The following is a 14,877-nucleotide window of genomic DNA, read 5'->3' on the forward strand; positions in this document are numbered from 1 at the left end:
GGGGGGCGGGGGGCAGCTTACCGTGGTGCCACACCTCGGGGTGCCCGTGGAAGTACGACCCGATGCCGTGGCCGATGAAGGAGGGGCAGACCTGGAAGCCGCCCTGCCGCGCCACGGAGCTGCGGGGGCAAAGAGGACACCGTGAGGGGGCACACCCCGACCACCACCTCTGCTAGCCAGCCCCGGCCCCTGCCACCGCATTGGCAGCGGCATCACCTGGCTCCCGCAAGATCTCTCTCCCACCCCAGTGCTGGGTCACCACTTTGCGCTTCCTCTGAAAGACAGCAGCCATTGGAGCTAGCACGGGTGAGCCATTATTAGGTTTCAGAGTTAACACGCCTGCCAGTGGAGGCTGGTAGCTCCTGCGCCAGACTTGCTGTCTAAGAAGGACAGCAGTGTGTTGTCTCCCTGTCTGATGGAGGGTAACCTTTTCCACAAGCACACTGGAAACTCATTTTAGCATGAGATAGCTAAATGGCAGCCAAGTCATGCAGCCGAGGCCCCAGCACATTACCAAACCGCAGCCCCTGCCAAGTCCCCACTAAGTGCAGAGCCCGTGCTGGGCCGTGTACCCGCTGCCTGCACCGGGTTTTCTGCAGGAGAAGAGGGTCCTGCTGCATGCAGGAAGAGTTCAGAGCCCTAACGCTTCCCTTTGGGAATACCGCAAACATTCAGTACCAAAATGTTTTGCAACTCCAGCAAATCTGTTCATGCTAATTAACAACGTATTTCTAATGAACCAATCACCACCATAGCAAAATCAAATCATAACAGTTACGGCATTTCAGTTCTGCCTGGGAGATCTGTCCTTCATGGCCTGCCTCAGAGAGGAGCGTCTCTAAGACCTGCCTGCAGGAAAGTGTCCGAGTACCGATCCCCACCTATGTCAGGAAAGCAAAGCCCTATCCTGATCCCGAAAAACTAGAGGACCTGGAGGTATGCGAGGTGTCCTCTGGCTGCTGGGCCATGTCTGCAGGCTTCACTCTCAGGCTCTGCCCTTACTGAAGTGGTGGTGGAGGCAGTGGTGGAGGGGGTGACTTGAGGCAGCTCAGCCAAGAGGGGCAGCGACATCCAAAACAGAAATGTGTGAAGAGTTGGGGGGACCTGGAGGTGGATTTGAAGTGACAAGGAAGCTGCCCCTGCCTATCATCCCCACACTATTTCTAAAAGCAAACAGGAGGAAGACAGCAAGGTACTTACCTGAAAACAGTTTGCCTACAACATTAAAAGCTTCATTTGTTTGTTTTAAAACAAGGTAGGCACTTAAGAACTTAAGAACTTCAGGTTTTCCTATATTTACACCCTAACAAATGCTTTCTCAGAGTTTGACTGCAGGCAGAAAAGTGGGAAAGTTAAGAAACTCAAATAAATGTGTAAGCTCTCACAGAAATTAAAGCATGTTAAACCCCATGGGAGGCCCGTATTCAGGTGCAAAGTGGCCTCAGCTTGTTGTATGCAGTAATCCCTTTGCACACCAGGCTCCACAGACCCTGCAGTGCTGGCTCCAGTGCCCGTGGGTCACTGTCCCAGAATTTAACGCCACTGCAATTGAGGGACATGGTGCTCCACCAAGGCGAAACAGCAATGAGAGAGGAGAACTGGGTCAATGGTTAATAATGCAGTGTTCAGACCTTAAGAGCACATTTTGACAGGATTTGTATATTAGCTTTTACCTACCCATCACCTTGATACAAAGATGAATAACATTTATTTCATTAACTTTGGAGAACATAAATTTCAAGTTTAGCTGTCCCCAAACTCCTTAGTACTGGCCAAGAGGGTTACTGACAAGGCTAGAAGGTGGACTGCATTTGGTTGTATTCAAAGGCCAGGCTTTTACCTCATATACCATTTATGAGGAAAAAAATCACAAAGGTTTATGCAGTGAAAAGTCCTACTAGAGGTGGAAAAGACTTCCTCCACTGCCTTTCTAGCTCGTCACCCACGTCTGAGTCAGAGACTTGGCCAGCAGGCTATGACGATGCTGAAGGCCAAGGAAGAAGCATGGGGAAAGACGAGGAGTTAGAAAGTCAGATTGTTCAGAAACATACACAAAATGAAATGGAAGATCCCTGGTGACCAAGCCCAGAGCAATGCAGATAATGATTCCCATCCAGGTGAAGCAATTCTCTGAAGAGAGATGGGAGAAGCCATGCAACATGGGACAAGCCTTCCTTACACCTTCTTCTGCAAGTCTTTTTGGAAAAGCATGAACAATCCCACTGACTATTTAGCTTTGCTGATGTCCTTACATGGCATCCAGGACCACTGAAAGAGCATCGTCGTTTTTTGAGATGTTTTGTAATTATTACAGGATTCCCCCTGCCCCCGCCCCCCCCAATCCCCCAATCCATCTCCTGTAGCAAGACAGAAATGTTTTTTGCTGTGCAGCCATTCTTCTGAGCACCACGGCTACATACCCTCCTGCGGGCAGGGGAAGCTCTCGCCCCAGCACTCAGCTGGTGCTGAAGGAGGGTGGCAGCAGCGGCAGCAGCAGAGCTGCGTGCTGGGCACTGGGCGCACGAGCGCCGGGGCACACAGAAGGCAGTGTTAAGACAGTATCCCGTCCTCACGCGGTGAAAGAAGTGGTTCTCGTGCTTTTCAATAGTGAGTTCTGCCACTTTCTTGCCAAACAGCTTGAAAACAACTCTGTTGGCATCAGTACTTCAGTGGTTACTGTCTGTGATCAAAATAAGGAATCTTGGAGCTCACAGGGCTTTGACATCTGCACTGACAGACGCCTATGCCCCCCCTCCTAACCACTTAATAATGTCTACATACAGAGCTTGGGTATTCTTTACATAAATTGTAACATGGCCAATGAACCTGAAGTGACACAGAGAAAACCCGTGGAGAAAATAAGCTGCAGGTATGAAACTCAGCCATGTTCAATCTGGTTTTAGTATTTGCATGCGCTTCAGAAGTACCTTATAGGGAATTTCACTGCCCAACTACTAGCTTTACTTTGGAATATTTAAAAAATCCTGGTGAGCTTTTACATCCTTGTGGAGTTATAGCAAAACACCCAGCTTTCATAAACCCCAAAACTACTAACCCCAGCTACAACTTGCAAAGGTGATCCTTTAAATGTACATGTACACATTGGCTGTAAATGCTGTCAGGGAGGACTCTGAAACAGCTCTGAGAAGAGTGAACTGTTGATCTCAGTCAGCCTCTCCTGCCTCCAGGATTCCCAGGCTGTGGAATTTGGTTAAAAAATTGGGATGTCATGGAGTGGAGCATTTTTGCCTAAGTTTGCCATTTGCTGCTGACAACAGTTCACCATTTTGGTCTCGCTGCCTCATTGCCCAGCTCGGGATCTGTCAGCGGTGGCCCTTCTTTCCAGCCTTCCCTGGAAGGCGACCTTACAAGACTGCAGCCCCAGCTCCACGTGCTGCTCCTTGCAGACAGGCAGCGTAAGATCAGGCAGCTGGAGAAGTCCTGATTGCAAGTGGCAAAGCGGTGAAGGTGGGAGGCTGAGGCAGGTCAGCACGGCTGAGCCGGGCTGCCTGGCACCTGCCGTGGGAAAGGCGAGCTGCAGCACCGGGTGGATGTGCCAGTCTGACAGTTGCCCTCGGCCATGGGGTGTGCCCCAACCAAATTGCTTCCAGAGCAAAGGCTGGGGCAGTAGAGCCATGCCGCGCCAACAGCATGAAGGACAAAAAAAAAAAAAAAAAAAGGTTCTTCAAAATAATAATTGTTAAAAATACCCCTTGACAACATTTATCATCGCACAGTTTATTCTTCGAGCCGTGTTGTTGCATGCTTGGGCAGAGGTGAATTGGGCAGGATTAAAAGCATAATAATTTAATGAGCCCAGTACTTGATTCCATGTTTTGCTGCCGGGTGTTCCAGCCCAGTGGCTGTGGAGTCATGAGTACCTGCAGTGCTGCTCCTCTTTTGCTGATGCCAAAGCATCTGGCGTCAGGACGGACCGGCAGCGGCCCAGCTGGTAAAGGAACATCACTGAGGGCCAGGCTGTCCACCTAAACCCATAGGCAGAACCTCTGGTATGGTGGCATCATGCTTCTGAGAGTGGACGGAGACAGGACAGTTGTGTGGCAGTTCCCTCCTGAGCATCCTCTTCCCATGTTGCCAGACAACAGCTAATTCTCCAAAAGGAAGGATAAGTGTGGAGACATGAATTGCTGTCCTGCCAGCAGCCCGACAGGGAAATTGCCACAAAGCAGCAACAGGCAGGATCGACTCTCTACAAATCTCTCCCTGATACCCGGGAGCATCCAAGGGAGTTACTGAGTGAATGGGATCAATCCTTCCCTCTAAGAAGCTGAAATGCAGAGAGCCTCTAGGAGCCTCTACGGGACAACAGGCGTCCTAGCTCCAGAGAAAAAAACATGCATTCAGTCTTAGGACTGGAACTCCTTTTTTTTTTGGGGGGGGAGGTAGGGGGATGACATCCCAAAACCTGCATTTTATTTTCATTTTACCAAATTTTGTCACTTTTTCCTCAAGGCAGGTCTGGTCCAGTATCCTAAGCCATCGCCAAAGAAGCAAAGTGAAACAAATCCCAACTTCAGCATTGACAGCAACTACCTCTCTGGGCTCTTGGTGACACAAGGAAAGAATTTGGCTGATCAGACAAGATGGCACAGACTGCTTCGCTACCCAGGCTGAACACCCTGGTGAACTGATTCCAGCTAGGGACGCTTCCCCTGCAGCGCCAGCTTCTCTCCCCAGGGCTGAAACTTTATCAACAGTGGTCTTGCAGAGCTGCCTGACATAAATAGCTGAAGTTGCTAAACAAACCTGTCTTATACTTCAGGGCAGTGAACATGCTTGGGAAACACTGAAAGCAACAACAGACCTATGTTAATTGTTTTCTTACTTAGGGATCCATACAAACACATCTTTCTTTTTTTTTTTAATTAGAAGTAATCACGTTTTTCTTAGATACATTGTTAGCAAAGTGACCACTGAACGGCACATTTGCTTAAAAAAAAAAAAATTTGGAAAACAGCATCAGCCTAAACTAGATTTGCCTGTGATAAAAAATATTAATTTTGAATAGCACCATATTACCGAATTTAAGAAATTACAAAATTCTACTGGGAAAACATTACAGTATTTTTCTCTGAAATAGTAATCCTAGACTGAGGGAATGCACAAGTTCAGGGATTCCCTATAATGACAATAAATGTTGAGGTATAATTAGTAATATTTTTGAAAGCCAACGATTGTTTTTTGAAAGAAAGGTACATTTTAGTTTCAAACTGGAACACAAATTACTGTATTTTTCTTACAATAGTGCTGAACTTTTATTTGAGGTTCTCTGTTTCTGAAAGCAGACATGATGGATTGAAATAAAAGATAATTTATTGCAATGCTTACTTTCAAGTGCAGAGAGAAGCAGTGTAATTGTAATTTACAGTAGCTGTCAAGGAAAATCTATCACAGATGACATTAAAATGACTTATTTTGCCTGAGCCACTTATTGTTTAAATGTGCATAATCTGATAGAAACAGATTTTTTTTTTTAAATCTGCTTTATATTGTTCTAAATTAATATCAAAACATATACTTATGAGTTAAACATTTTAAACCATTTATTAATACTTTCATCACTACTATTTTTTCCTAGGAGTTGGAAATTGGTTTATTTAACAATATCACGTTTATGCTTTTTAGCTCTCTACACTCACAACACTTCCATGTACCTAAACTCACTGTCTAAAAAGTAGATTTCAAACTAGATTTGTTTCTATCTGAAAGGGAGATGTCAGAAATGGTAGAAGAAAATGGAACATAGGGCCCAATTCTGTTTCCACTGGAGCTGACTGACAGTTTTGCCACCACCTTCAATAAGAACAGATTAGCAAAGATTCAAATTTTTCTAAGCACAGTAACTCAAGAATCCATGCAATCTTTTATTTGCAACTTGTAGCTGATGGGAGAAGGAACTGCTATCCAAGAAATACTCAGTGTCTGCTATTGAGCTTCCATAACAAAGACTACGCTAGAATACTGAATGCAAACTTACCTCTGCGACATAATTATTCCCATACTGCAGAAAGGGAATATTCTGATTATTTGTGCTCAAGATATGTTCTGCACATCACTTGAGCACTTCTATAGAAAATATTGATGACAGAACCCTAGACACATTTCCATTCTGATGGGCCTAAATGTTTTCAGCTTGTAGGTGCTTGTTGTCAGGTATTTATGAGATCGAACTCTCCTGAAACTTAAGATTTTGATGTATGTATTATGTACGTATGTCTGTCTGCATGCAAATGTCAAACGACAGATAACCAGTAACACACAGCTTCACCAAACCAAGGCGATCTTTCAGCAGAGGCAGTGTTAAAGTAGTTCTAAACAAATCAGCACATTTAAATCGTCTACATGATAAAATCTGGAGAAATAAAGTTAATGACCTGCTATTTCATATGTAGTTTTGAACAGCTACTCGCTCTGATTAATCTGCTTTTCAAAGGGGGCGCTGACTATATATTTACACTTTGCAAGTAAACTGACCTCCATACCAACACAGCAAAAATCCAATGTCACATTCGATTCTGTTCTTTTTCTTTTTTTTCTTTCTTTTTTTTTTTTTTTTAATACAGCTAGAATTAATGTAGTGAATCTGTAATGAAATGCATTATCCTGCATGGAGATTTATCAGATTTTCCAATTGAATGCCATGCTTTGCTAGCACTAGCTGGAGTTCACCTGCATGTTGGTGTGGCGTGTGGCTCTTTTTTGTAAAGAGTTAAGTTGAACACAAAAAAAGGGAACAAAGGTCAGCACCCAGCCGCCACTTGAATGTGAGATTTTTCTTTTTATTCCCCTTGATGTATACTAGGCTCTGTGTTATTAGTCTTAATGATGGAAAATTGTAGTGTTGATACAAATCTTTTTTTCAAAGTAGTAGGCGGGAGCTCCATTTGTTAGTAAGTTTTTTTGTGACTAAAAGCCACGGACAGTACATTTATGTAGCAGTAAAAGGCCTAGATGCTCTTTCCATAGCAGAGCTAATTATTCCTACTGTGACCTTACTGATCTACCCTGTTCCTAGTACATCTCATCTGCACGCCTGTTCCTCTGTGTAGATGGTGTCAGAGAATATGAAAAACCCTATAATGAAACCATTTTCATGATGGAGAAAGGCTACTGGAGTTGCACTTGCTACAAAGAGGCTCAATTATATGAGTAATTGTGATAATTTTCTACATTCATAGCCTTCAATGGGGAAAAAAGAATGAGAGCCACAAAGGAAAATTACTTTAACAAGAAAGTACAGAGAGTAAAAATGGAAGAAGAGACAAAAAGGGGGAAAAAAATAACCAGAAAAAAAGTTTAAAAAATAGATCTGGAGGGAGGAATAGCAAGACAGGGAGAACAACAGAAATGCTCAAAAAGCCTATGTGCAGCTGTGTTGCACAATTAAATTGAATTTTTTTTCTGCAGTTGATGAATGTGACTACTGCAAATGTGCCTCTGTAGTTAGCTATCATTTGTTGTTCCGTGACAGGAAAAGGATAATTACCTCTCAGAGAGAATCAAAGGCTGACATGCCCTTTAGACACAGCCATGAATGCAGAGCTCGATAGAATGCTTGAATAAGAATCCAGTGTTCTGTGCCCCCTTCTACTCAAGAATAAATTTTGTTAAAATGCAAGAGCACCACCAGTAAATTTGTTGAACCCTAGGTGTTCAAAAATATGAGGTGCATCTATCGACTCATCCCATTTGCAAAAATAAAACTACATTTTGAATTCACTTCTATTATATTCATGGACAGTAAGATAGTGAGATATGCATTAAATTTCTTTTCCCAGTAGGGGTCTGATTCAACATTTCCTATGAAAGAACAGAAAGACACTATCCTTTTTCTCCAGGCTAGTTAGCCTATAATTTAAAACTGTCAAAAACACAATTTTATACAAAGTCTTCAATAAAAGCTTCTCAGATATAACCCAAAGAGGTTTTACTAAAGTTTGATTCAGACTCTGTTACAATATTTTTAAAGCTATAAATACATCTAACTGATATTTTGCCGTTCTCTTTTTTCCTTAAAGTATTTGAAGATTTACAAAGAAAAAAAAGCAGCATCCTTTCAAGGTGACTAAGCCTTGCAGCTTTTAAGTAATCAGAATGTATTCAATAGCATGTTGGGACCATTAATAGTCCAGTGAAGTATTGCTTAATGAAATGTATACGATATATTTCTATTTTTTTTTGGCAAACATTTTAAAATAATCCATAGGTACCTTCAAAAAACTAAGCTGTATTTTTATTCAAAACCACTAGCAGAAGAGGAGTCATGACTGCGGTTATGTGAAGGCTAGAAGGGATGCAAAATAGGGAAAAATCTCTGAATGTGAGCTCTTTTTTCCCTGTGACGTTAGCATGCACTGCTCTTTGTAAGATCAGAAGCTCTCGAGTTAAATATTTTTGTACTTTTTAAACAAAGAGACTTATTTATGTTGACTAATTCCTTTGTAACGTTCGTTATTGCTATACAATGAAAACAATGGTTTCTAACCTTACATTGTTAGACAGATGTGGTGTAGTTTTACACACAAATAAAAAATAAACAAAAACCCAACGCAAATTACATCTGGTAATTTAAATCTACCTTATGAATATCTTTGATTCTTTCTACAGTTATCTTTGCTGACCCTAGTGTAATTCACTTTAAAAAAATAAAAATCTCTCTTACCCAAGGAACAACATTATAGCTTGGCAGTTCACATACTGATATCAGACTGAAATGATGGTTCTGAATCATAAAACATGTCATCAGCTTTATACCAAACCACCAATAACCTTTGTCCCACTTGCCAGCCCTCCCTTTACTTGTCAATATAAGGCTTACCTGATTGTGTTTCCAATTACAGAGAAGGGAGCCCCTGGTCTGCAAGCTGCAATTGCTTCATCTCTACATTTCCTGGCAACCTCCACTAACTTTTGACCAGATTTATCCACATTGCCCACCAAAAAGGTTTCAGAAGTGTCACCATGGTAGCCATTGTAATACACCTAAACATATGCAGAAATGTAAAGACATTTTCTCGTTTTGCATCCAGAAACAGATCGTCTCCTTAATTAAATCCATTCTTTCTAAGATTGAGCTCTATATTGCAATAGATAGACCACGGGTAAGCTCTGTTTGCGAGAACGAGACCAGAAAAGCAAAACATTGCAGAGAAAAAAAAAAAAAAAAGGCGTGAAAGCCTGCAAGGTACGCGAGAGTTGACAATTAAAAATCCAAGAAATGCAGAAGCTGTGCATCTCTGCCCAGCAGTGCACCAGACAACGACATCGTTCAACCACAAGACATGAGCCTAACTGGGCTGTATGTGAGAAGACAGGTGGGGGCCATGCATGGGCTGAAGGTGACCTTGGAGGCCCTCGGGTGCCCACCTGCCCCAGCTGCCCACCCCTGGGGCCAGGGACATCCTTGCACCCTGCAGGGGTAAGGGCATCGAGCCCCAGTGCTGGCCATGGGCGCTGGGAGACCCGTCCCTGTGCAGCCAGCATCCCCCCCGATGGGGTTTTGAGGTGATGCTGGGTGAGAGGTGTACCCTGTAGCCAACATCCAGAGGGAGTCCCACGGAACGTGTGGGCCAAATCTACTGCCAGCCCTTGCACATTTTCTTCAACCTCATTTTTAAACTACAAAGTGGCATTAACATTGGATTTTACTTCCGATTTCCAGAGATGAATTCTGAAAGAGAATAAATGCACTGTTCTGGCACCACAAAGGTTCATGTGCTGAAAACGTAGCACCTTGTCGAATTAATTGTGTATTGGTTGGGGTTTTTTTTTGACATTTCATAGGTTTTAAACCTCCGTTCTCCCAGAAATTCTCTGCCAGGCACAGGAAAGCCTGTCTATGCACTGTGGAGCTCGGCAACGCACCATTAAAATGAGGTTTGCAGCTCTGCAGTATGGCAGGCAGGCACATAATTGTAAGATCAAGCCAAATCTCCCTACAGAAAGAGAAATTATAATGGCGCACAGTTTTGATCTTCTAAAACATTTTTTCTCCCTCAAACAGTGGGCAACTATCCTTCCACAACTAATAACTCATGAAGCTCGAAGTACTGAACTTTTGCTGCTGGCGAGCTATTTGTGACAGACAGACACACATTATTTTTGGTCGATTCCAAACAACAACAACAAAAAAATATTGGCTACAGACAGTTTATCCCAAGGCCAGGTTTGTGTTCAGGCCAAGATGTGAAGAAAATGCAGACAGTTAAGAGCGAGGGGCGTTTTAAAGAAAGGTGCGTGCCAGCAAGGGCCCAACCGTGTTGCAACTGCACCGGCAGAGAGCGGCTGCGATCCCCTGCGCTACACCCTCCTCTGCCAGTCCAGACTGCCACTAAATCTTTTTTTTTTCTTTTTTTAAATTTAATGCCCATTGCGCAGGTTTTAATCTAGCTAGTTCATATTTAAACTGAACTAGTTCATTTTTAGCTCTAGCAAGTACAACACACAAAACCCCAGCATTAAACATCATCCTGGAAAAACAAATACAGATTTAAAACATAAGAGAGCTTAAAAATAATAATAATATTTACTGCAGCCCATCAACTGCAATTACATATTTTTGACGTTAATAAGCTACAACTACAGCAACTGTAACACACTAATTCCTTAAAAGTCAATGAAAGAACCAAGTTGTAAGAAACATTAACCTGGTAATGGCTGGCTGAAAATCGCACTATGCTGAGGATTCAGTGATGGATAATGCTATTGTTTCTACGCTAAAATACATTTTAAAGGCTACATGATTCAAGCCAATAGAATTTGTATTTCATCTATGAAATTCTACCATCTTAATTGTACAAAAATTGATTTTTTTCTTCAAATAATTTGTACATAGCATAAAGTGTTTACACTTAATAACCAGAATATTATTTAATCATTTTATAGAACCTGTACACAATTATAAACAATTTGTTGTGCAGTATTTACTTTGATTTTTATTCTGTCCACCTGTGAAACATCATGGTTTTGCTCATTAAAAATAAGCTAAAAGATCAATTAGCAGCAGTGAAAAGTAGCATTTTTTTTCTTAGCTATTTTGGAACTGAGCAATTATCAAACACAGCACAGTTCAGTTTTAAATGATAAAAAATCTTACAAAGATAATCAGCAATTCCCATCCTTGCATGAATCTTCACATTCACAGAAACGTCAAGATTTATTTTATTTTATTTTATTTTATGAGGGTAAACAGAAAACAAATAAAAATATATCTTCCAAAAGACCAGTAACATTTAGTCAGACATTATTTGTAAAGCAGAGTGGACAAGATGTGCACACCACATCAATATAAAAATGTTTTGTTTAGTTTATCATGGAAAGTATCTGTGATATGAATCTACACTTTTTTTTTTTAATCTAAGGCATCATTATTATCCCGACAGATAAAAAAAAAAGAACCTTAATGAGATACAAAGAAATTGGATGTTAAATCCTATGCTGTTGCAAACTGATTTAGTCTAATAAAATGAGCAAAGCTACACCAAAGTAAAAATGTAGGCCAAAAATACACTTTAAAAATTATAGATTGCACTGGGCAAACCTGATTGATAGTCAAAATTCTACAATTAGAAAGTATGGAGATGCGGAAGAATTTAGGAAGATTAGAAAAACAAACCAAACCAAACCCAGTTCTGGATCTCACATGAGTATGCCATGGGAAAAAGGTCACCGACCCTAATTTTAATAGAAAAAATATTTCAGAAAGCTCGAATCTCATGCTCAGAGGTAGGTCTGCTGGAGATTTCTTCGCTTTTGCCAGTATGAAATTTGGGCCCATGGAAAATAGTATCAAGTTACCAAGAGTTTCTTTAATGATTAAAAAGCTTGTTTTTATGAGATGTTACTCCCTTGTGTGTGACATATTATTGCAAAATAACGGTGGGATTCAAAAGACGTCTGTGTTCATATTAGAAATAAACGGCACTTTGGGAAAATAAAAACATGCACAGTAAAGAGAAAAAAAGCTTCTGCAAGAGACTTTTTTTTTTCTTTTCATAAATGAAAAGAGAATTAGTTTTCCAGTTTCCGTACTTTCTCGCTCCTAAGAAAATCCAGCCAGTGTTTATTTAAATAGCTATAATTGACCATTCTCTGGAAATATTAAGTCACGGTTATATCACACTATTTCTGTTTCTGCGCAAAAGGTTCAGGGCTTTTATACCAGAAATGGAACACAACACTACCTTCGGGGATTTTAATAAATGTAGGGAACACTGCTAGCAAAAGAGTTGCTGTCCAAATAGACTGACATACACAGGCCAATGTAGCCTCTAATGACAGAGTAAGATAATGACAGGCCCCACTCAAAATCAGCAGGAAGAGGAAGATCAATCTTGGCAGAGTGAAGGAAAAATGCTGGCTTTCTTCGTGTTAGCTCATCTCATACATATCTATCTTCAGCTGCTGCCCAGTACTGTGGTGCTCTGCATTAACTACACAGTGGATCAATAACAATTACACCTTCTCAAAAACATGACACATAGCAGGATTGGGTTGACATTTCACTTAGGCCAACATTGATCTCAGTGCATCTGATTCCAGTCCTAAATTCAAGTCAGGCCTGGGTCTAGCTGGAATAAACACACAGTTAAAAACAAAAAAGGAAACCAGCTGCTTGTGCCTTGGCTCAGAAGTAAACAGCACATCCATCTGTGCATCCCCCATCTCCAATCCACTATTCTTCCTGTTGCTACTAGTGATTTTAAAGTTGATCAAAGACTATTTTTTTATATGAATTACTCACCGTGACATCAATGTTGATAATATCTCCATCCTGAAGAGGTCGACTGAAACATAAACAGAAAAAAAAAAAAATAATGGTGACAGACAGTTCCCAACAAAAGGGAATATAAGAATAAACACCTAATGACACATACATAAAAAATCAGGGGGTAGGTATTTTGTGATGGAGGAAGGCAGAAGCAAACAGAATAACCATTTTTAATGTTCAGCTCTCACTACTTAGAGAACAAGTGTAGCTGAATATAAAATAATGAGAAACAACTACCACAAAAACATATCAACACCTGAAAAATCTACCATTATATTTATTCTTTCTCTCTCACTAGGGTTCATATTTTACTTTGTGAGTAGCTGAATGTATTGCAAATAAAAAAACCCCCAAAACATAAATTCAAATATATTATTCCTTACCCTATACTTATTCTGCTGGAGGGGAAAAAAAAAACCCAGACTGTACTGTTTTTTTTTTTCTCCACATGCTAAACTCTAAAGGCATTATACTATTTTTTCTAAAGTGTCTGAACAAACAGGATAATATTTTTTTTTTCTATTTCACATACATTTCTATAACATCTATCAGCATCGTGCGGTAACGTGATATGCATCTGCAATACGATTACATATGACATTTAGCTAAGCTGAAGTATGTTCAATATTAAACACAATTTATTAATTTCAGTTTAACATTTTCATTCCTGGTGGTAAAATGTATATTATTGGGGAAATACCTGTCAGGAATACCATGACATACCACGTTGTTTACAGAAGTACAAACAGATTTTGGAAAACCTCCATAGCCCAGAGGTGACGGATAGGCATTCTGTCTGATTATTTCATGATGAACAATGGAATCTATTTCTTCAGTTGTCATGCCAACCTAAAATATCAAACATAACATCCTGTTAAAAAAGCAAAGATAGTTTCTCATATTTACTGAATGTGATTGCAGCCAAGCGTTTCAATGAAATCTCGGATGTTTCAAATACGCTGCTTTGATACAAAACACTAAACTGTCTGATATACTTTGTTGATATATTGGACCTTTTTTTTTTAAAAGAGAAAAAGGTTTTAACTAAAGCGTGCAGTAGGAATGAGCACTCAAAGGTTCCTAGAAAACCTAAAATACTGTCTACTTCCTTTCCGTTCTTTTTTCCACATTTTCTTTCTCAAAGACACCGATTTTCCATGGCATCTTGTTTCAGTAGCTGCTATAAAAATGTCTGGTTTCAATGCTTTCAATCCTTTAAAACACAACATTACTGTCTCTTTTTGTCTTTAAAAGAAAGGATCTTAATTCTTGTAACCGCTCAGTACACTTCTCATAATGTACTTGTGCATTTTATGAAACTGTTTTCCAAGTATTTAGTTTTCTAAAACATTTAAATATTTGGCTTCATATCTTGAGGATATTTTACTTAAAGTTGCCATAGCCTGGATGATCACAGTGAATCTACAAGCGCTTATCTATCATTTTTAGAGATCTTCATTTTTATGCTTGACGTTTTTTAGATTCATCCTTTTCTCATGATTTTACATATTAAAGAAACCCTCTCATAAATCATTCAGCCATTTTCTGAGTACCTATGGAGTGGAAAACGCACATGGTTAAAATAACATTCTGCTTGCTTTTCTTTTGGATCGACTCTGTCTCTGGAATGGTTAGAGCTGAAATTCAAAATTTGGTAGGGAAACCTCCCTCATTGAGAAGAAGTGCCTTTGAGGGTACCTCTGAAAATTGATTTTGATTTGAATGAGTTTTGAGCCTTTGAAAATCATACTTCGTATACATACACTGCAGTGGCTGTGATTTTGGAGGACTTCTTAGTAACACGTGGAATATAGGTAGGCTGTGGCGCAGGAGGCATGCTTATCCATATATTGAAATATTCAGTCATCACGCACGGTGAATACAGCGGAGTGCACTTGTGTCCTGTGCTGAGGATAAAACCAGGTCTATTTGCTCAGCTTGCATCTTGTTCAGCATGAAAACGTGGTTGGGCAGATGAGGGGTGATGAACCCACTCGAGATCAGGATTTGGGGTTACTGTGCAAGCCCCCTGCTCTGCAGCAGCTGTTGCAGCCTCTGCACTGGGACGGCAGCCACAGCCCCGGCGC

General features: G+C 40.8%; 1 protein-coding gene across 1 annotated transcript in view; it reads right to left on the minus strand.

The window, feature by feature from the left end:
- Positions 1-14,877, minus strand: part of METAP1D (methionyl aminopeptidase type 1D (mitochondrial)) — a 26,885-nt gene that overhangs the window by 1,732 nt on the left and 10,276 nt on the right. Inside the window, exons 4-7 of the mRNA XM_009894552.1 lie at positions 13,491-13,639; positions 12,764-12,806; positions 8,840-9,003; positions 22-119 (exon numbers count right to left, since the gene is read on the minus strand). Of these exons, the coding sequence (XP_009892854.1) occupies positions 22-119; positions 8,840-9,003; positions 12,764-12,806; positions 13,491-13,639 (454 nt within the window). The remainder of the gene's footprint in view (positions 1-21; positions 120-8,839; positions 9,004-12,763; positions 12,807-13,490; positions 13,640-14,877) is intronic.

The sequence above is a fragment of the Charadrius vociferus genome, unplaced genomic scaffold, assembly GCF_000708025.1.
Source record: "Charadrius vociferus isolate BGI_N301 unplaced genomic scaffold, ASM70802v2 scaffold161, whole genome shotgun sequence".
Lineage (NCBI taxonomy): Eukaryota > Metazoa > Chordata > Aves > Charadriiformes > Charadriidae > Charadrius > Charadrius vociferus.